The sequence below is a fragment of the Dreissena polymorpha genome, chromosome 11 (assembly GCF_020536995.1).
Source record: "Dreissena polymorpha isolate Duluth1 chromosome 11, UMN_Dpol_1.0, whole genome shotgun sequence".
Taxonomy (NCBI): domain Eukaryota; kingdom Metazoa; phylum Mollusca; class Bivalvia; order Myida; family Dreissenidae; genus Dreissena; species Dreissena polymorpha.
In genome coordinates, this window is record NC_068365.1 from 53,390,993 (window position 1) to 53,413,651 (window position 22,659).

The 22,659-nt window shown below is 35.3% G+C and overlaps 2 protein-coding genes across 5 annotated transcripts; both read left to right on the plus strand.

Moving 5' to 3' along the window:
- Positions 1–1,985: 1,985 nt before the first annotated feature.
- LOC127849848 (uncharacterized) lies at positions 1,986–7,728 on the plus strand. Its single transcript, XM_052382600.1, has 5 exons — positions 1,986–2,172; positions 2,564–2,731; positions 4,377–4,511; positions 6,112–6,276; positions 6,480–7,728. The coding sequence occupies exons 1-5, from the start codon at positions 1,986–1,988 to the stop codon at positions 6,704–6,706; spliced, it is 882 nt and encodes a 293-aa protein (XP_052238560.1). The 3' UTR covers positions 6,707–7,728.
- A 5,048-nt stretch (positions 7,729–12,776) lies between these two features.
- Positions 12,777–22,282, plus strand: LOC127849601 (uncharacterized). Of its 4 annotated transcripts, none has more exons than XM_052382331.1 (7): positions 12,777–12,892; positions 14,676–14,943; positions 15,254–15,421; positions 18,523–18,602; positions 18,977–19,048; positions 21,021–21,111; positions 22,109–22,282. In XM_052382331.1, exons 3-7 carry the CDS (start codon positions 15,343–15,345, stop codon positions 22,258–22,260), a joined length of 474 nt encoding a protein of 157 aa, XP_052238291.1. In that variant the 5' UTR covers positions 12,777–12,892; positions 14,676–14,943; positions 15,254–15,342; the 3' UTR covers positions 22,261–22,282. The 4 variants fall into 4 exon arrangements, with proteins under 4 accessions (XP_052238291.1, XP_052238289.1, XP_052238290.1 ...); XM_052382329.1 differs by having other exon boundaries at positions 14,676–14,864; XM_052382330.1 differs by lacking the exon at positions 22,109–22,282 and adding an exon at positions 21,438–21,988 and having other exon boundaries at positions 14,676–14,864.
- The last annotated feature ends 377 nt before the right edge of the window (positions 22,283–22,659 follow it).

The following is a 22,659-nucleotide window of genomic DNA, read 5'->3' on the forward strand; positions in this document are numbered from 1 at the left end:
CATGAAGGCCAGGGGGTCGTTTCATCAAAGATCGTACGACAGTCTTACTTTACGACTAAACTTTGAAGAGTAAAATATACAAGATGTTGATAAAATAATATCCACGCAAAACCTATTCCGGCGGTAAGACACTGATGAAATGAATACATTTACTGAAAATTAGTAATAATATGCCTTGGTGTTTTGCAATAATGTTTCTTTAAAATATGTATCGTGTTCTAAATTTGTCGTACGATGTTTGTTATAACGGTCCCCAGTTGTCCTAGAGCGATGCTTAATTAGATTATGTACTGCTACGTAGTTACACGTACATCATCATATAGGTATGTCGATGACTTTCGATTTCAAATAAAATCAATACACTTTAGAACGCATATTGAACCTTTTCACTTTTATAAATAACTTAATATGTGTCATAAAGCCAATTGACACGTAATTGACATATATCGTTGCATGTTTTCATCATATTTAAATATTCAATCACATAGCACAGTTTTAAAATCACGCACACTATTCATGATCAACTGGCGGAGTATATATACCGCCTACAAAATCAAAACGATACTTTGTGGCTGCGATGGTTAGCCGAAATTCATTTAAAATATAAATTCTGAAGTGATACCTATTATATTATTTGTCAAACAAGTTTGATCGCATCAATAACAGGTAAGTAAAGATGGGTATGTATCGTTGTTTAAAGAAAATATTACAAATGCTGATCATATTTTTTTTGAAATGTTTGGTGATAAATAACTCTTTCTGAAACCCTAAACTGCACTTAACGCAGAGAACGGGTCCGTTGTGGAAGTGCGTTATGTAATATTCCTGTATTTCATAATTTCAACGCAATTTATTATCACAAATAATTTTGTGGTAACAATCAATGAAGATTTATATATATTAATTTGAGTACGTATATGCAGTATAAAATAAAAAGTCACGCTGAGTGACTAGTTTCAAGGGAACCCAATATTTCATTTAATCATGGAAACCCAATATTTTAATTAAATCACGCTCGACTGTACTGTGTGTTTCTTTCTCCAACGTTTTGGTAGCGATTCGAAATACATATATTTCAAAGGATGGATATATGGTTTTTATAACGTATGCGATCGAACAGTGCGGTGTAGTATGGATATATAGCTCATTTAAACTCGATATGGGACAAAACATTTGTGTTCACGGAACTGGTGTATATATGTGGATAAAAGTACTTAGTAGCAGAAAGATAATACAGGATTATTGATTTAAATACACAATTGTGAATAATATTAACTTTAAGGGACCCATGAGCGCTGTACTTATGTAATTTGTTATCATTTAATTTTTTTAAATACAGCTATTTAGTAAACCCATTGAAAGCTATCAGATTTAGTTTTCAAACGATTTTCAATTGTTGTAAAAATGGACATATATCACACACCAGGTCAACGCAGTTTATTCTTGACAGGTTTTTATAAGCATTGATAATAATTAAATGGCAGTTTGCAACATTTCCTTTCAGCACTTATTTACGGTCTATTTTATTTATAGGAGATAACACTATCGGCATGGAAAATACAAAGATTGGTCTACGCGACGTCTTGTGCATTCGTTACACGAGCAAAGAATGGTCTTATAAACCAAAATTTGTATACATGGGATTAAACAAGCATATACATCCATGGCACACAAAATAAACCCTTTCACTATATAATTAATGCGGACTGTATTAGTTTCTGAAGTTCAGACGGATAACGGATAATGAAATTAGTCATAACGGTACATTGCATACTTATGAATACTAATCATAGATAACATATTTGGCACAAACGATGTTATCATATGCATAGTATCCTCGTGATAATTTGAAAGGAGACATGCTAAGTTCAAAAAATACTCAAACAGTTGCTGCGGAGGTTGTTCCTGATACAGAACATATCCACGTTGACGAACCAATGAAAGAGTCAAAAGAAACGCGTAATGAGAATGCAAATAGCCGAACGATGGCTACAAATGGAGTCGAAGTTAATGCTGAGGGATACCAAGAATTTAACACAGACTTACGTGTGAACACATTCAACAAGCAGTTCAAGAAATGTCAACATAGACATAAAATAGAAGGAGGTCTTAGGACCACGCTGAGCGAGCTACCACAGGAAGTTTTGGGTGCAATCGAACTACTTGCTGACGGTAACTCATTCATTCAGTTTTGTAAACAATGGTATATGAATACTCAATATATGAATGAAATCAATTATAAGCAAATTTGGAAAAAATCAACCCCGGATATAAATGTGAAATGTTACAGGAGGGCTTTAGTTTATTTCCCACTTTAAATGCAAATCGGCAGATGATTAAGCTCATGTATTTCTTTACACATGATCAGTTGTTTAAACACAGTAAATGAAATATAAGATTGCAAAAACAAACTCGTTAATATTTGGGTCTAATAATATAACGGTTATGTTTAGTTATTTTGAATCAATGTAAACATCAATTACTTTTTTTGTTTTATTTGTCCATGATACCGTGTTAAATATTATAACACATATTTGTACATCATTGCAAATATTAATTTTAGGTCATGAGTCCGCGAAGGTACCGGATTTTCTACAACAGTTGGTCTCCGATGTAAAGTTTCTACATCTTCAGATTCTATTGCAAAATGTTGGGCTTTCAGACGTGGTCGATCAAGTATCCACTCTGGCTGAGATCTGCGATCAAATCCACCTTCGCACAATAAAAACACGTGAGCTTATTCGATCTTACATCGAAGTCACTGTAAATGTATTTTAAGTTCAACCCAATAATACAATTCTTAAGTTTAATTTGGGTATAAAAAATACTAGTGTTGAAAATACTGTGTTTCAGCGACAACAAATCAATAAACGCGGCCGTTTGAATAATGTACATTTCAGCGGTACAGTAGTGCATTGCAAACCAATAAAACGACAATGTAAGTCAGGCTAGATTATATACACGCTTTTAATGGTGCATGTAAAAGTGCTCAAAACAATAAAACATTATTTAATGATGTATTCGGAAAATCAAAAGATGTATTTGGAAACAGGTCAGATCGAATGATAATGTTAAAATCGGTAATGCATATATTTAGGTATACAAATGCTCTTTGCACCTGCTTTGCTTGGCTACATACGCATGTCATCGATATGTGCTTTCCTTATAAGATATGAAGTATTATTAGGTCATTGTCATTGCATGTGTACATGTATAGGTGTGCATTACGTGAATGTCGAACAGCTATGTTATCAAGTGCATGTGTTTATGACGTGACTAGGAATTAGGTGTTGGCAATCATAGATTAGACGGAATATTAGGTCATTTTGTGTAGGTCATGGTGTTTCACAATATCACACCATGTGCTTAAAAAGATGTGCGATCTGTAAGGCTAGCGCATATGTAGCATTTACAGCCCGGCCACTTACGTGTTTGGTAATAGACGTATCAGGGAATACGTTTTGAAAAAAACACCCATTCTAATCTGCGGATATAAATGGAATTGAGACGTTTAAAATTATCTCAAAGAAACCAATTTGTTTTTATTTTAATGAAATGCGGTTGGTGGATTAATTGGGTCGGCGGGTTTTTAAGGGATTAGTGGGTTTGTCCATGGTCGAGCGTAATCCGGGAGTAGTTTATTGGTCACGGTCATTTGCTGCCGCTTCTTTTAATTTGGTTGTACATTTATAAGTTCCCTTAGTACTGAAAAATCAGTTAATTTTTACTGAAAAAATGGTGCATCCGGTGCAAAAATATGACTGAAATACGGTTGAATCAAGCGAAATATTTAAAGAACGACACAAAAAGCTAGTGAACAAAACAAGCGTCATTGTGTATTCGTCTTAAATTCTTTAAGCTGTCATAAAATATTTTACTTATTATTCAAATAAAACGCAACCCATTTTCTATAAGGCAGCACATATAAACATACCATGTATGTCGAACGTAGTTCGTTCTAGTGAATCTTTAACGTGTTTCTATTTTTTGTTAATAACCACGTTCTTTTCAAATGATCATGTCAAGTGGTAATGAGGTCAAGTAGATATGCGTACCACAGGTTTTTAATTAGAAACAACATAGTTACGATTCACTTTGCACGTCATGGCTAAATTTCTTAAATCAGGGATCCCACTACTAGTTTTGCATTGTCTGTGTTTTGCGTTTGTAGTAAAAAAAAACAGAACTGATTTACTTAGAATCTCCACACATACATAAAACTCAACTGATGACATCCCAAATATTATTAAGTTATAACTGACACATGTGCCCGATGTTTACTCAGTCTAGTAAAGACAAGCTCTGAATTGTCTATTAAGAACAGTCTATATACAATTGTAATTTAAACTGCTACTTGACACGTTGTGCGACAACAGTTTCAGCCGGAGACAGATCGACCAATAGACAGACGCTTGTCCTTGTTGTGAACCAGGCCTGCGAGGCCGGCAAACATTTGGACCGAGTTCGGAAGTGGCTATCGGGATACACTGTAGTGGAGGCGAACATATGGGGTATGAATTAACTTAATATAAATATTATATGCAACCAATACACGTTGGACAACGGAATGTACATACAACATTTTGATGCCCCCCTTCGAAGAAGAGGGGTATATTGTTTTGCACATGTCGGTCGGTCCGTCGGTCGGTCGGTCCGTCCACCAGATGGTTTCCGGATGATAACTAAAGAACGCTTAGGCTTAGGATCATATAACTTAATAAGTACATTGATCACGACTGGCAGATGACTCCTATTGATTTTCAGGTCACTAGGTCAAAGGTCAAGGTCATAGTGACTCGAAACAGTAAAATGGTTTCCGGATGATAACTCAAGAATGCTTACGCCTAGGATCATGAAACTTCATAGGAACATTGATCATGAATGGCAGATGACCCCTATTGATTTTCAGGTCACTAGGTCAAAGGTCAAGGTCACAGTGACAAAAAACGTATTCATTCATTGTTTGTGTGTGTCCAAAAACTTTAACCTTGGTTAAAGTTGGATACGTTTTGCAATATTGAAGATAGCAACTTCATATGTGGCACTGAGCTGCACAATTTGAGCGGTGAAAAGTCAAGGTCAAGGTCATCCTTCAAGGTCAAAGGTCAAATATCATTGTATTTTTATTTCCTAAAACTTTAACCCATTTATGCCTAGTGGACTCTCCCATCCAGCTAAAGTGGATCAATTTATCTTGACTGGCAGATGACCCCTATTGATGTTCAGGTCACTCGGTCAAAGGTCAATTTCACAGTGACAAAAACGTATTCTCACAATGGCTTCCACAACAACTGACAGCCTATATAGGGGGCATGCATGTTTTACAAACAGCCCTTGTTAAACATGCTCTACATAGGCAGGAGTAAATGTTTCTGAAAGCTTTTTGCTCAATAATGACTTAAATGATTTAATTCATACTTATAATATATATTCCCCACGTTGAAAAGATCACAAAGGCAAAGTTGGGTAGATCTAAATGTATTTTAAATTTTGCCCAATTATAGATCATTTTAAACTAAGACATCTGCATATTTACTATAGTGGCAGGTTTAAGTTTCATTAAGCTTATTTCACGCGAATTGCGTGAAGGATTACATTAAAAATTCAAACATTTATTCTCCATATCGAAATGACCCCATATATAATTTTGGATTGACGTCTATCAAAATCAAGTGCCTCTTTACACTTTTAAATTTTACGTATAAGCTTGCTCTTGCATATAGGGCGCATTGTGTCAACGTCAACAGTCCATCATTGCTACATAAAACAGAAAAAAAATCCGCTCAAATCAAGCTTTGTTTGTATAAAGAGTATTTCTAATGATAAAAATAATGAATTACTTGAGAACAACCCCGAATTACATACAATACAAACTGTTTGGCTTAGAAAAAGAAGGTTAGAAACTGTGATCAACTCAATTCAAGGGCGATGTCCTTCGCAAGCTCATGTTTCTAATTACTGTCACTAATAAAAAATGGTGCTTAGCTACTTCCTATAAATGAATATTGCATTTATTGCTGATTAATTGTTTGTTCAAATAAGTATGCGCATGCAGTACGTAATACAACTATGCATCGTTTTGCTCCGAATCCAGACTAAGCTTTGTTATAGATTGTGAATGCTGCATGGAGAAAACCAAACAATTGCAAGCATGCAACAAGTTTATAGAGCACATGGAAGCTAAAAACGCCTACATGAGGACGAACTATGGAGGCGTGAATGTGGAAGAATGCCTAGCCCGAGCTGCAGATTTCAACATCAAGAAATGCCAGTCAAGTGCGGTTTGATCACAATTACTTTTGTCAATATTATGTTTAATTACAATGTAAATGTTAGCTCACTCGGTAGAACACTCGCCTTGTAAGCGAGAGGTGCAAGGAATGAGTCCCGGATTGGCTGCATGGTTTTCACCACCTGGCGACCAAACCAGCGTTCATATTAAAGATGACCATCAGTACATTCTGTCGTCTCTGTTTCAGATTGCATCAAATGTCGTAAAATGGATTTCGAACTGACCAGCAAGCGCATTGCCGTGCGAAACATCCTCAATGAATACAACGCTCTTCACAAGAGGGCGGTTCTGCGTGGCCTGTCGGAGGAATCAAGCGAATGCACGCCAATCCGAGACTGCAAGAAAGAGATGCAAATCTCAGAACACATAGACAACTATTGGAGGACCAGAATGCAGAGGATATTCAGACTTTAAACGGCATGTTGAGAGAGTGATGATTTACACACATTTAGCTCGTTTTCTCAAAGATGATACATATATTATTATCTACAGTTTATTATCAAAACCGTGCTGTACGATGAATTCATCAGTTGGACAGGTTAACTGATATATTTGTAACGCTAACTTATAATTATGCTGTGTTGTTTGAAATTGTAAAATTATACAATATAATACACTACGTGGATTGTTAATGCAAATACAATAGTTGCATTAATGACGGTGGTAATGAAGACTTAAATATCGCGTTATTATGGAATAAAACTTGACAGCTTATCGATGTGCACGAGGTAAACTATTGTAATATGTCTTTAATAACATTAAAGCATGTCTGACACAAATCAAAACTAAAATATAATTAAAAACTTGGACCCATTAAATCAACGAATTCTGTGAAAACGACCTGCCAATGACCCGTGCGAGGGAAACCATACGCATCGACCGCGCACACAGAATCGGTAACTACCACTCGGGCTCTGAACGTCCAATTGTTGTACGATTGAACTGCTAACAGAATAAATGTACTGTTAAACTGAAAGTGATGGACCCTTCATACGGTAAAGGTCCCGTACCGGAGATGCCGTCTCGTCTTCCCAGACACCCACAGGAATATAGGAGACGCCAACAACTTGACAAACAACCGACGGCACCTGAAAACCCATCATTCATGTCTCAGAGAACATATGACATTAACAAGAAGCACCTGAAATGTGTTCTTTGGAATGTTCAGGGTAGTGTAAATAAACTGTGTAATAATAAATGTAATTAAATTAATGTCTGTGATACTGAGTTGTTGAGAACTTAGCTTAACAAAACTGATTGTTTCGATAATGTTCTTCAGTCTTTTTTTGTGATCAATGACATTTACATTCATGTAATGATAAAATGTCTGATCTTATTTATGGTGTGTCCTATTCTGTGTAAGGCATATCCTATATGTTGATTATATTTCTCCTACTTTGACAAAATATAAATGTTTTATTACTGATTGTAAACTAGATTAATCTTAATTTTATTAATACCAAAGACTATTTATATTATCCATTACTGGTAGTAACTCGCGTTAGTTCTCGAGGGTTATGAAAATTAAATCCAAAATAATGGTGATAAATATAGGATCTGGCACGAGTTGTCATATCATACCATATTTTATTAAACGAGTTCAGGAATTTTGTTAGTTAGCGAGCCTTTGGCGAGCTTACTAACGAATTTCCTGGACGAGTTTAATAAAATATGGAATGACATGACAACGAGTGTCAGATCTTTTTTATCACATGCTTTTAAATGAGCAAATTAAATAAATATTTACGCAAACATAATGATTAATCCCGAATGTTGTTTTCATTTCGTGACGTCATTTTACGTTACAACGTCATTTCAGCAAAATAACAAAATGTGATTGGTCAATAAACGAAAACTAAGCCAATGAAAACGCTTAAAAATGTTGTATTACACATGTGTAATAAAAAAAAATGTAATGGTTGTATCACAGGTGGGTAGCGTGTGGCTATGATATTAATTAGTGAAAACATCATTTTGAATGATGAATAATCATATTATAACAAAAAATTAACTTTTCTGAAAAAAAATATTTCACTATCAAATATATATATACATGTAACAAGGAATGCAACTCAAAATCAGCCCAAAACAGGGTGCATCGCTTTGAACAGCCTTATCTTCATCAATGTTGCAGCGATTTTCACGATCTCGGTCTTATTCAACGCAGAAATGAATTTCCTTTCTGGAAATGTATATGTCTTGCAATATTTTTACAAATGCTGGGTCAACTTTTAAGAAATAACACGATACACAACTCGCATGACCCAGTTGATAGTGATCTTGCTGTCTTTAAGACTGAAATCTTCACGGAGTAAAGGGCAACTTCCCTACAAAGTTCATGTAGTTCGATACCATAATTCAATAAAACGTATAAAAAAAAACATTATTACCGTTCTTGTCGTTACATTCTGCATCAAGACTAACTGTCCAGCGCCGTTTGAAACCTTTGTTTACCTACATTTCAACTAACTGACATTTTAAACATACGAGTGATTTCATTGGTCCAATGCGGAGGTGTGTCTTTACAACTGGAGATTTCATTCATAAAGAATGCATGATCGTAAACATGTGCAGTGTACTCTATTTGAATCAAATGAGTTTCCAGTTTACCTTGATGGAGTTTTACGTGTTTTATTACACGGCCCAGCTTTGCCGTTGTTATTGTCTGATTGAATCATGTCCATAGGGTCAAAACATGCAAAGCCACAGGGGCCAAGTTATTTATGAAGAATTGTACATTTAATTGCGATAAACTAAAACTATCTTATCTGAAACTGAAAGAGTTACGACTTGATATTTGGTGTGACAAATTGTATTATTTTCCAAATCTAAGTTTGTTCAATCAAGTCCCTTTGTTTAAAACTAAATAACTGCATTAAATAACCGTTTGTTCAAATCATGCTCATGGGATCAAAATAGGCACCACAATGTGGTTACTTGTCTATAGTTAAAACTTTAATGTGTGCTGATACTGTCTCATACTTCATATGTCATGAGTTAAAATCCACAGTTATTGCACAAACATCACATAATCCATACATTACAGGCGGGTGTCTACATGTATTAGGTGATCGACCTAGGGTCTTAGCCTTGCTGTTTACCAAAGAATGAGTGAAGAATTCATTCATGTTTTGAAAACGGCTTTTACTTTTTCGATTTCAAAACTATTTTATGTATGTATATTTTGTATTAAAAGCTATATAATTCCAATATGATGTATGTGTACAAATAGATTTCACTTGTTTTTTTACTTATTATGGAAGTGTAATAGTCCGGTACAAAAACAATCCATTATTTTATTAACTGTTAGTTGAAGACTTAATTTTTCCTGTCTTATAATGACATCATTTATATGCCTTTCATCTGTCCGTCTGTCTACTTCTTGTGTCGAATATAACTCAAAAACATTCAAATGTACGTTAAATTAAAAGATAAGGGTTTGAGAGGACGTTCAGAGTTCAATGACCATGACTGTTTCAGGTTTTACAATGTCATTGCTCCTCTGTTTGTTTTTTTACCAACTCAATTGGTATTAGTATTAAACAGAGGGGGTAATCACGTGATAATCAATATGGCGACGTCCATACCGAGACGGTTATTTCTCGCCGCTTTATACCCTTTATTACTTCTGTTTATTTTTAACTGTCGCTTACTTTCCAGCCATATCAGTACAAAGTTTTTTTGTTTTTTTTTATATAATAGAAGACATACAATGTATACATGTATATGATCATAAAACAAAGTGAAACCATGTAGCAACAAAAATGTTCAGACATGTTATACAAGATATGCTAATATATATTTTTTGACTTTGTGGTTTCCTTAAGAAAAAAAGGTTAATTTGTATTTTTGGTTGTTTTTGGTAGGTGTTTTTTTAGAAAAAAGAGAAAATTTCAAATCAAACAGAATAGTTATGAATACGGATGAGTTGCATAAAGATAGGGTAGAAAGCATACTTGTCTTGTTTATGAAAGTTTAATGTGTTTCCATTTTTGTTCAAATATATAAAGTGTATCATTGTTTAGGGCTATTTCTTTTTCAATTTGAATCTTCAGTTTTAAATAAGTGATGAAGCAGTTAATTGTAGGCAGTTGTTTTCTGCATTTCATACTGAATATAAAATATTTCATCAATATAATTATGTAATTCACAGCGTTATTAACCTCTTGTATTTTTAAGGTATTTACTCCCAAACTGATGTCTAAGAGAGAGAGTTTAACATTTAATTGTTGTTTCTCTAGAAAGGTTGTCAATTGATTCCATAGAGATTGAATATGTTTACACTCCCAGAAAAGGTGTTCTATTGTTTCAATATGTTCACTACACAGTAGATGATCTATATGGCATGACGAATATTTGTTCCCAATTAAATTCTTTTTCTCTTAGAAGGTTTTGCCATTTAGTTTGAGCTTTAGAGATTTCGGCATGGTTTTTATTTGAAGTGTGTAAAATATTTTGTTCGTTTTGGTTTGTTTTGCAATTATGTTTTTTAAGAATGCTTTTGAGTACATGGTGTATTATTTATAGTGGTAGCAGCATTAATATGTATTGGTATACTTTTGATCAATGTGTAGTACATCAGAAAATTACTTGTGGGTATTCCGACTATGTAGCATAAGTTATCAAAAGAATAGAAGTCGTTTATTCTGAAGTTGTACAATTGATCTACATATTTTCTGTTTCGTTCGAAGTTTCGAACCAATCCTTATAGAAAAACGTTTTATTGTTAGTAGCTATGTCTTTATTGTTCCATAGAATGAGTTTACTGTCTATTTTGGTTTTCTAAATTATTAGTAACTCTACACCATGCCGATAGAACATTCGATAGAAATATGTTTTTGGTTGAAAATTCATCCAAGATATTATTGTCGATATTACATTAAAAAAGTAATGAGTCAACATATTTTTTTAAGAATTTTCTGGTAAAATATTTTCCATTTACTCGTATTGGTATTATCAAAATATCTTTTAACCCAACTGCATTTGATTGCATTCAGGAATGAATCTATATCAGTTAGTCTTACACCTCCATATTCTACTGATTCAATTAATTGAGTTCGTTTAATTTTATCAGGTTTACCGTCCCATATGAAATTAAATATTTCTGATTTAATATCTTCAATAATATCATTTGGTGGATTTGGGAGAACTGTTAGTGTATAAATCAGTAAAAAGGTGATTAGCGTTTATTTCGTATTTAAATTCGCTTTATATCTCGACTTTACTCCCCGCAAATTTCCTTAGTGGAACCCTAATTAGGTCATTCCGCTAAGACATTTTGCACCGAGTAAAGTCGAGATATAGAGCGAATATTACTATGAAATCAAAGCCAGTAACTTTCTTTCGTATATGGCTTTAAAGTGAGCGGACTAAACAAATATAATACAAGTAATACAGGGTATAAAACGACAAAAAATACCTGCCTCGGCATGGACGTCGCCATCTTGTTTGTCACGTGATTACCCCCTATGTTAAAGTGATTAGAAAAAAAAACTGTATAAACAGAGCACGTATGGGGATCTTTTGCACTTAACGGTATTCTTTATGTCAAATCGTCTGTGATTGGTCACTTAATCGAAAAAACTTGTTAACATAGTTGCCTTAAATTAACCAATCCATAATATCTTACGGTGTATTTCAACAATTAAATATTTCATTACATCTGAGATTAAAAAATAATAAAAAGTATTAAAGGATTCTAATGAAACGTCATGTAATGGCACTTGACTTTGAATAGAGCTGGATACGTGCATGGATTCTTTAACCCTTTGTTTTATCTTCCTTTTCAAAGCCTAACGACAAGTATAAAATGCATTGTAAACAAATGCATATACGTATTAATGGGGTACATTTAGAGTAATGTTATTCAATAAACAAATAAACTTGTTTGTTTTCCCAACTCTGAAGGTGAATATCACAAGTATGTGTCAAATTGATACTCGTTGAGCTTTTTGAACTTACAGTTAAATAGCTTGTAAGATACCTACATGTATTTCACTTTCAGACGTATATTCCTCTGAGATATTCCCGGTAGGTTTTGATCACTTTTCAAAAGTATTAATTTTCAGGTATAGTATGATCTAAGAAAACTTGCTTTCTTTGTTCTTTTGAAATATGTTTACATGCTTACATTAATTATTTTAAAACTTAACGAAAACTGGATTCAAAATCCTCTTAACCGTTTGTGAGACAAAATGAAATAATGTACTGGCATGAAATTTCTGTCCTCTGCGTCCATACCCACCAGCTGTTTAGTGGCCGATGAACAATGTGAATACGGGCCTTGGTCGGTTGTCTTTAATGCAATACAAACATTATTATATGACCATGTATTATATTATTGAATTCAACTGGGCTAATTTTGATCCTAAAACACTGGCTTAATTTGAATCGTATAACATAGCTAAAAGTTGCGAACTAGGCCTTATAATACTAACGTTTTTATCGCATACTACCGGTGACAAATCTTCATTGTGACTAACACTTTCCAACTCGTGCCGTCTTATCTTTAGCGTGATAGCATCCATCTAACCCCGTCAGAAACGTACACGAAGCGAGCTCAAATTCTAAAGCACTTGGACATATAACAGGACGGTCGTGGTATGTGATTGCTAATTTTCGTTAACGTTTTTACCAAAATCTTTAATAGTGTCTTATTTTATTACCCAAAAAGGCTGAACTATAATAAGTGAAACATCAGCTAGCAACGATCTATGTTTATAGGTGGGTGCAAATCCCATGATATACGGTACAATCCTAAAAAACCTAATAAAGTGTATAGTTATTATTTGTATGAACTGCAATTCTTATGATTATTATATATATACTTTATCTAAGATATATTACAAAACAAATAAAGGGAAATAATTCTTACTTAAAATATAGGGTTATAGTTCTTGTGCAAGGCAATTCTCCTCATTGATATCTATACACAATTGACGTTGTATGTTAATACAGTTAAAGAACCTGAGACACAGCCCTAAAAAGTTACAGCACATAATAACAACAACTGTCAGCAAGTCTTACTCAAGAAAGTGTGGGTTTATAGTTCTTGTGAATGGCACTTCTTCTAATTTCCTTCAACACACACATGCAATTTCATATTGAAACCTTTTATCTGAGATATATCCCTTAACAGTTTCATAATACAACAATTACAAATGGTAATAACTCTTATTTAAGAACGTGAAAGGTTATCTTTTTATTTATGGACCTTCTCCTCATTGATATATGTATACATCCATGAAGTATATATCATGTATAAGTTGATATCTTATACAGTTTCTGAGATACATCCCTAAAATGTTTGTGGCAGAGGGACGGGCAGAAGGAATGAGGGACGGACTAACTTACAACGCAATTCTATATCCCAACGCATTTTGCGGGGGATAAAAATGACACACATTTAGTTGGACAATATTTTCGGAAAAGCTCCGATCCGCGTTTGCTTAACAAGATCGGCCGTTTGAAACATAGTTTTAACAAAGTTACGCGTGCTTTAAAGGGACCTTTTCACGTTTTGGCAAATTGACAAAATTAAAAAAAATTGTTTCAGATTCGCAAATTTTCGTTCAAGTTATGATGTGTGAGGAAATAGTAATTGCTGAACATTTACCATGCTCTAAAATATCCATTATATGCATCTTTTGACGATTTAAAAATCAGAAAATTATAAAGCGTTGCAACGCGAAACGATTGAATAATTTGGAAAGTTCTGTTGTTGTCGTTATATTTTGTGAAAATATGAAGTTTGCTTATATAAAGTAAAAATACAACCCCCATAGCATGAGTACGGATGGCCGAATGGTCTTAGTGGAAGATATTTTACTTGTTTTTTTAGTGGAGATATTTAGGTCCAATATTTAAATTTATAAATATAAAACATTTAATTACAAACTTCAATACCTGCCAAAATCTGTGAAAGGCCACTTTAAAGAAGTCATTTTATTTATTATTTATTAAAACCGTTCATATTTTAATGTTATATACAATGTACGGTAACTTTCACATTTTCGACAACTTTTCGATAAACATGGCAAAGTCACGAGCAAATTTCGCGTTAGTTTTATTTTTTTATACCACATTTATATAGCGCCCTTTTCATACTTGAGATGTGCGTTCAAAGCCGCTTTACATTTTTCCCCCTGATCACTGGGTCATAAGTCGTCCGTTAACATCTTGGCGCAGTATGCAGCCACGGCACATTGGCTTATTTCCCTCACAGGTACCCATTTATACACCTAGGTGGAGAGAAGCAGATGTGGGATAAATTTCTTGCTCAAGGAAATTCCAGTGGTCAGGGCGGGATTCGAACCTGATACCTCTCGATCCCTAAGCCAGTGTCCTACCATTAGACCACTGCTCCCACATTTTGTTTCTTCAGAAACAACAAGAAGTATGTCGATGCCGTTCGTGATTACCTGCTGCATTTTGTTGCTGATATCTTCAGTCCATAGCCAGAACGCATGCGCAGACTTGGACACTCAGGCGTGCGCGCGCATGCATGCAACGCAACCGGGCCTCTGCGAAACGTCGCTTGCTGATTCGGCGTGCCCCGAATACTGTGGAAAATGTAGAATAGCTCTTAAATTGCGTAAACTTAATTCGTTCCTTTGAGACGCACGTCCTTTAGACCAGGATCAGCCACACAAGTATTTCAAAGTTTTTTTTGAGAAAAATGCCCCGTTCTATAGAGTTCTATCCCTATGTAATGTTTCTCTAAAGATTTACGTATTGCGTTAGATATAACGTATGATTTGACGATTGTTTTCTTCCAAATTTGGAAGGGCGTTTAATAAAGACGAGCATGAGTACACTAAAATAACATAAAAGTGACATTATTTCAAAAGTAAAATTAATGTTGTTTTTACCTGTAAACGAACGATCTGACAAATGATCTTGTCGCACATATAATAGTCAAATCAGGAACACGCAAACCGATCTCGGACATGTATGATTCAGGCTCCACGCTGCCGCCACAGACGACGACGGTCTTGCTGACAACGACGACAAAGCCGTGTGAGGACATCGACACGCTGGCCTGTCAAAAGATGCAACAAAGCAAACCAGACCTTTGCCTCGACGATAGTCTCGCTGAGCTCGCCTGTAAACGATTCTGTGGAAGATGCCGTAAGTGAACAAAGAACATTGTTTGTAATCTTGAAGTCGAGCAGTCGAGGGTGTTTAGCCCATGAATACCAATGGTGAATGTTAAACATACGTTCTGATATAATTACATATTAAACCATTAGAAATCATAACTCGACTGAAACAGTATTTTTTGTGTAAAAAAATAGAACAGAAATATAGTTTTAAACATACGACTCAATATGATCAAACTGTATACACAGGAACTTAGTTGGAAATATAACACCAATGCGCCGTCACAAAACAGTTGACTTTGGTTTGAAGGTTTAAATGACTGAAATCTATTTTAAATACAACATAGATCTAATAAATTTATGCAAAAACTCAGCTTTTAACGGCCCATGAATAGATTTAATTCGGAACTCGCGCGCTGTGGGTTTTTTCCAATATCTGAGCGCGCGCGGGAGGTACAAACATTGTCATTAATATAGTAATGACCAGTTACGTCGATATACGATTTGCTTCCCCTTCAGTAGTGGATAATAAGTATTAAAACGAAAGTAGTGTTTCTTTTGGGAAATTTCAAAATTCAAGTCTTGTGTTGTTATTGCTATTATTATTAATAAATACACATAACAAATCTAACACTGATATTTAAATTCTAAATACATGTGCACCGTTCCGATGTACAGCAGCCTATACGAATGGGTACAGTAACTAACATCCTTAACAGACATGAAAAACAGACTTTGTCAGCTGTATGGTAATGACAGAACCTATACAAATTAAACACGATCGAGATTAGTTTATCTAACGAAAAATGATTAAATCATGGTATTTTTATCAACTATAACGAACGTTTGAGCAGAAAAAGTGGTGTTTACTATTCAGCGATAAGAAAAACTATTGATTCACTCTCTTAAAATATGCTAGTCAGATTTTGTTTGTACCTACCGCGCGTGCTCAAATATCGGAAACATCCGGACTGGAGAGTTCCGAATAACAACTATTACCTGGATCCTTCATAGCTTTTGCATGAGAAGCAGATATTGAATCTCTATAACTTATGTGCTTAAGTACGACACTTATGCTTATGTAGACAGATGCTTTCGTTTCTGGTAATCATTTAGTTAATCTTATATAACTATGTTTTAACTTGCATTTTGCATACAGTGCTTCCCATCATTTCCGTTCCGAGCTTTCACAAGATATAACACGAAAATGAGCTAATGATATTACACGTGGTAAGATGGAATATAAAAAATATCTTTCTCACTAAAATTACTAAATAAAGTTCTGAGCCCAGTTACTAAAGTCTTATATCGGTACATCGTTGAGATTGTTTGTTCAGGAGCGCACTATTCTGTCATTGGTGACACTCCATGGTTATATAAATGAACAGAAGGCACTGCCTACTATGCAGCATTGTCGACTTAAAACAGTTGCACTCACATTCGTTGTAACAATTACCAGCGGAGACAAAAAAGTTCAGCAAAATCGCTGGATTCCCGAATATATTTGACTGCATAAACAGTAGAAACATCCGCATTCAGGCGCCGCATTATGGCTTCCTATAAAAACCGGAAAGGTTTTCATTGCATAAACACCCAAGCTGTCTGTGATAACCCAGGTAAACGTAATGCTTCATTGTTCAGTCATTGCATATACATATACTTGTATCATATAAATTATCAATAAATACATTTTGATCATGTGATATATTATTTGTATAAACTTGTGTTTGCAAGATCCGAATTTATAGATCCGAATTTATATTTTAATTAGCATTGTAAGTTTATTATAACTTACATTTTGTTATTCAATAAATAACAAGAGATGTGTTTGTCAGAAACACAATGCCCCCTTATGCGCCGCTTTGACTTTTTTGTTGACCTTTGACCTTGAAGGATAAACTTGACCTTTCACCACTCAAAATGTACAGCTCCATGAGATACACATGCATGCCAAATATCAAGTTGCTACGTTCAATAGTGCAAAAGTTATGAAGAAGGTTAAAGTTTTGGTTAAAGTTTTAGAATTGTGTTTTGACCTTTGACCTTGAAGGATGACCTTGACCTTTCACCACTCAAAATGTGCAGCTCCATGAGATACACATGCATGCCAAATATCAAGTTGCTATGTTTAATATTGCAAAAGTTATGAAGAAGGTAAAAGTTTTGGTTAAAGTTTTGGGACACACACACACACACACACACACACACACACACACACACACACACACACACACACACACACACACACACACACAAACACACATACAATGACAGACAGGCCAAAAACAATATACCCCCGATCTTTCGATCCGGGGGCATAAAAAAAGCTAAACATGTCATCATGTCTTCTGAGTTAAATGTTTGAGTGGTTTCTTGTAAAACAAAAGACGTGGAAATATTAAAAACATTTAAGATAATTACATGTAGCATTTTAATTATCGAAACGGTCGTTACTTAAACGGATATTAAAAGGGGTACATGATGCTACATACAAAATAACTTTCATTTAAACATTTAAATACTAAAAATTCCTGTTCAATTTTTGTTGTTATACTGGGAAATTTACAAGTTTTAACAGTAGAAACTACAATGAGTATTAGTAAAAATGGTTGTAGTAGTAATTGTATAAGAAGAAGTAGCCGTTTTAATGATTGACATATAAGAATATTCGTAGTTTTTTGTGTGTTTTTTGTAGCAGTAAAGTCAAGCAGTAAGTATATTGTAATGATCTCACAATTGACAAAGCTGGCATGTTTGAAAAAAGTGAAAACCGTATAAACAACTGTTATGTGTGTAATCTATATAGCCAATAACAGTAGGAATAGTAGAACTGCTCTTGTAAATGGCACAATAGTGAGTATACGAGAAAGCTTGTTTATCTTATTTTAATACTTATGGTCATAATTCCTCATTAAATCGTCAGTATAACTGTTTGACTGTGGTTGCAAACCAACATCTCTACTGTTCGTGCTCCTTTCATTTCATGGAAATATTCCAAATATTTATACAATTCAGCTATTATCGAATTATGATCGTTGACAATAGTTGTATCTTGAAAAGTCATCCTTGAATTTGAGTTTGACAGGATTCAATCTGTCAATCAATTCTGCACCATTCTTTGAATTTCAGCGGTGGAGTGTTACTCGTGCCCCACCCTGGTGAGGAGCTTGTCGGAATGCAGGGCGACGACCACGTGTCAAGTAAGCGAGGTAAGTGAAACACGTGCAAACCCGTGGTTAAATATTTGTGCATTCTGCTTTTGTGAAGGCAAATCTGTTTTTGTGTTATAAATACTTATTTCATGAAGTAAATTCTGCGTTTGCATATTTAATTCTGCTTTTGTGAAGCATTCTATAATTTTGTGTTTGCTAACGCACGGATATGTAGTTATTACTTTTAAAACCGTTTTAATTGATTAGTAAAACATGTTAAACATAAATTTACGTTTTATTTATCGCTGATATGTTATATTTTTGTATAATACACTGATCAATGAGATTTGGATAAATGCAATGTACTATTGTTTTTCGTAGGTTTTTTTTCCGAGCAGTTACACAAGCAATTTACAAACGTGTTTTTTCAGGCTTGTTACGTGATGGAAGTTTTTGACTTCGACGCCTCTCATGGATTCCGCGCGGGATGCATGCCAAAAGACGTAAGAGATACGATTTTATGTATACTTCTTAATTTCAAAAACATGTTCGAATTCCTTTCACTTATGAAAAAAGTAGACCGAGGATCACACGGACTTATCATTTCCAGATATGCCCATTGGGCCTTAAGTAAATGCTTAATAAAAATGCTTTGTTTTTTGATAATGTAATTAATGACAACTTTCGTACGACCAGCTCTAAGATCTTTAAAAGTAGACGGGCGCTGCTTAGATGGACACAATTCAATTTAGAGGAAATAATGAGGATGAAACAACAAATACCCAGACGGATAGGTCGAGCCCGCAATATAAACGACCGCGCATTCATTTCCCAGTCTATAGTGTGGATATGAGAATGGCAAGGTCCACGAACTGATTCACTAGCTGAAATGCTACCACTGCGACATCATCGAGCTTTGCAAGGTCAGATAGCTAGGTTACGGAAAAACATCAACAGACGAAAGGAGCAAAATATGTTTCAACAGGATGGATTATATACATCGACACGGGTTTGCTTACATCCTTATGAAGGAGATAGTCAACAGCGGCATCAATTGTACCCCATTTTACAGCAGGCTCATTTTCAGACTTGTCAGCGAGACATCAAAACATCACCGTCATGCAGCAGGTATACGGGGGATAACACGATGCACCACGCAGACCGTACCGAACAGCAATATGGCATGCTCGAATCGGGCAAGTACACAACCAGATCGATGATCAATCTCCGAACATCCCCCTTTAAAAAAACGCAACCACGAGCTTTGAGAGAATTACTGCACAATATAAAAACTATAAACATAAGTCGTCCCAGATAACTAATGCTAACATCATCTTAATCCGATTTAAAATTAAGTACGAGAAACAGGTGACAAAAGAATATGCTGGATTACAACTTGGCAGAACCAGTGGAACATATCTTCTGCAGAGTAATCATGGAGAAACACCTTCACCGCCAACGTTATCTCCTCCACAACTTCATCGACTTAAACAAAGCTCTCGACCCCTTTTGGCGTTATTACATATGCCAAGTTTCGAGAGAGTTCAACATTGATGAAGGGCTTGTGCAAGTAATCAAAGAACTCTACGGAAAAGCAAGCAGCACAGTACTGCTCAAAGGACAAACTGTTGACTTCTTTAGGACATCAGTGGGCGTCCGTAAGGCATGTCTGCTAAACCCCGTTATGTTTAATCTTCTTCCTAAAAAGATAATTCCGGAGACTCTCCAAGACCACCACATCTCTTTATCTAACGGTTGCGGACATATCCCAAAGTTGACATTCGCTAATGACATTTATCTCATGGGTCGCACAAGCAGTGAACTCAAAGACCTCATGAGTATGTAGGTACTTATAAAAGAGCAGGATCATACGGGATAGAGGTCAGCAATGAGACGTCGAAGATCATGGTGTAGTCATCAACTTGAACAGGGAGAAGCTAGAAGAAGTGACCATTTTAAATACTTCAGGTCTGGTCCGAATAAGAATGGCAATGGCGATTGCCAAACTGATCATATTGTGGATAAGCAGCTACATCACCTTCCCTACCAACTACAGGCTCTATAAGTCTCCATTTTAGTTTACTTCTGCGAGTCCTGGATGGTTCGGGCAGGACACTTGACGGATTTGAACACACGTGAAGCACAAGACTAATGCGTAGAAATTAGTTCGTCCGGAACATGACAGCAACACTTTTTGGCCTACAAGAGCCCCTTCTTGCAAATCATCAAACGTCGACAAACAATTGCTTTGTTTGGACATGTAATCAGACGAGACTCGCTGTGCAAGACTGTATTGTAGGTCACTGTAGAGACAGTTGCCGTCGAGGCCGTCAGAAAAAAGCAGGACCGTTAAAAGGAAAGATGGTGATGATTATCATGACTATCATGATAAACAAGCACCGTAACGACAACGTAACGATGTAATTGTTTGTTCAATTCAAATGATAACTCCACAAATAGATTGTGTATTAACAGCTGTGCATTCCCCACAATAACGAGCTGATGGTTGGTCGAAGTTCGAGCACGGTTCACACCAGCTGCTGTGATACGGACCGGTGCAACATCCGTATGTAACATCCAAATGATATTAATTCAGTATACGAATACATTTGTACTTTATTTATTATTCAATCCACGCGGATATGCATGGGCATACACTGTGGAAAAATAATTATTATGAAATGCAAAGGGGATGAACTATAAACGACATTTAACGAAACAAATACCTTATACCAGAAAACACTAACTTGATAAGCAATTTATTATTAAAAACAAACACACATGCATTTAACAAACTCGTATTAAAAAACCTGTACAGGGGAAACAAAACTGACAAGGACAAAAACATGTGTCCACGGGGCACGAATTAACTCAGATTCCACTTTATATCAGCTAACTGTTTATGGCCAAATTATGCTGTTGACCTCTAAGTGTGACTTTGACCTCTGAGGATATCAGATGGGTGATACACGCGACACTCATCCTCCTACTGTGGTCATTCTCTAGTGGTAAGTTATTCTTAAGTAGAATGGTTAATGATAAAGTTATATAGCGGACAAGCGGTTTTATGACAATATTTGACCTTTGAACTTTAAGTGTGACCGTTACATTTGACCTAGGGAGATGAGTGTTACACGCGACACGTCTTCTTATTAGGGATTACAATTGTTATTTTAAATTAATCAATCACATTTTTTAAAGTATGACTGAGACAGGGAATCTCAAGCTGAGACAGCCAATTTAACAAAAGACTTCTTAAGTGAGACGTTGATTTTTAAGATAGGAAAGCGTATGTTACACGCCGTTTGATTGGTAACATAAGTGGTAAGTTATATTAAATTCTATCAATATATGGCAAAGTTATGACTGAGAGAGAAAACTTCGCACAGACGGAAAGACAGTACAACAGGTTCATGCCGCAATCTATGAAGAAATGGATGCAATATACAGTACATATATTTCCTATAGAACCAGTCTGGTGCGTACGAATATATATACGAGATAATACATCTTTGCAAGTGTTACTCTAACAAAAAATGTATCATCGAGTGTTTTTATTTCAGCGCCAACAACAACTACTACAACAACCACCGCGACTACCACTCATCGAACGCCGAATTCCCACTGTTTGGATAACGCTATTATCTGTCGCGAAAATAAGGCTTGTATTCAGCATCCCTTCGAGTGTCCCAGAAAATGCGGGATTTGCCATTAGTTAATAAAATCGAAAAACCGATCGTCTGTATTCGTTCATGTGTGCATTTTAATGAGAACTTTTAAGTTGTAAATTAAAATGATTACATGTGTGCGCGTTATTGCGTTACACTAACATTACTACGGGTTAAATTTAGACACTGCTACCAGAAGCGGATGTTGAGGGGCGGTGTGGCAACGGTGGACGCCCTCCTACAATATGACAATGTTCTACGTTTTAAATGACTTGAAGTCAATTTATAGTAAGCTATATGCTAGCATACTTCTCTAGTACGTTACTGTTGATGAATTTCTCTGTTAGTTTAGCAATTTGTTTCGTTAAACAAACACCAGCAAATGACACCGAATTGCCTCTTTTACCAAAGCGAGAAAGAACGAGATAATAGCTATAGATATTTCT

Bases quoted from the DNA above. Each gene is read 5' to 3' on its own strand.
- LOC127849601 (XM_052382329.1), top strand. From the start codon at position 14,690: ATGTCGATGCCGTTCGTGATTACCTGCTGCATTTTGTTGCTGATATCT. The intron at 15,422-18,522 runs GTAAGTGAACAA...TTTGAATTTCAG, and splicing joins ACGATTCTGTGGAAGATGCC to CGGTGGAGTGTTACTCGTGC. The intron at 21,112-22,108 runs GTATGTAACATC...TTTTTATTTCAG, and splicing joins TACGGACCGGTGCAACATCC to CGCCAACAACAACTACTACA.
- LOC127849848 (XM_052382600.1), top strand. From the start codon at position 1,986: ATGGCTACAAATGGAGTCGAAGTTAATGCTGAGGGATACCAAGAATTT. The intron at 2,173-2,563 runs GTAACTCATTCA...TATTAATTTTAG, and splicing joins AATCGAACTACTTGCTGACG to GTCATGAGTCCGCGAAGGTA. The intron at 4,512-6,111 runs GTATGAATTAAC...GCTTTGTTATAG, and splicing joins AGTGGAGGCGAACATATGGG to ATTGTGAATGCTGCATGGAG.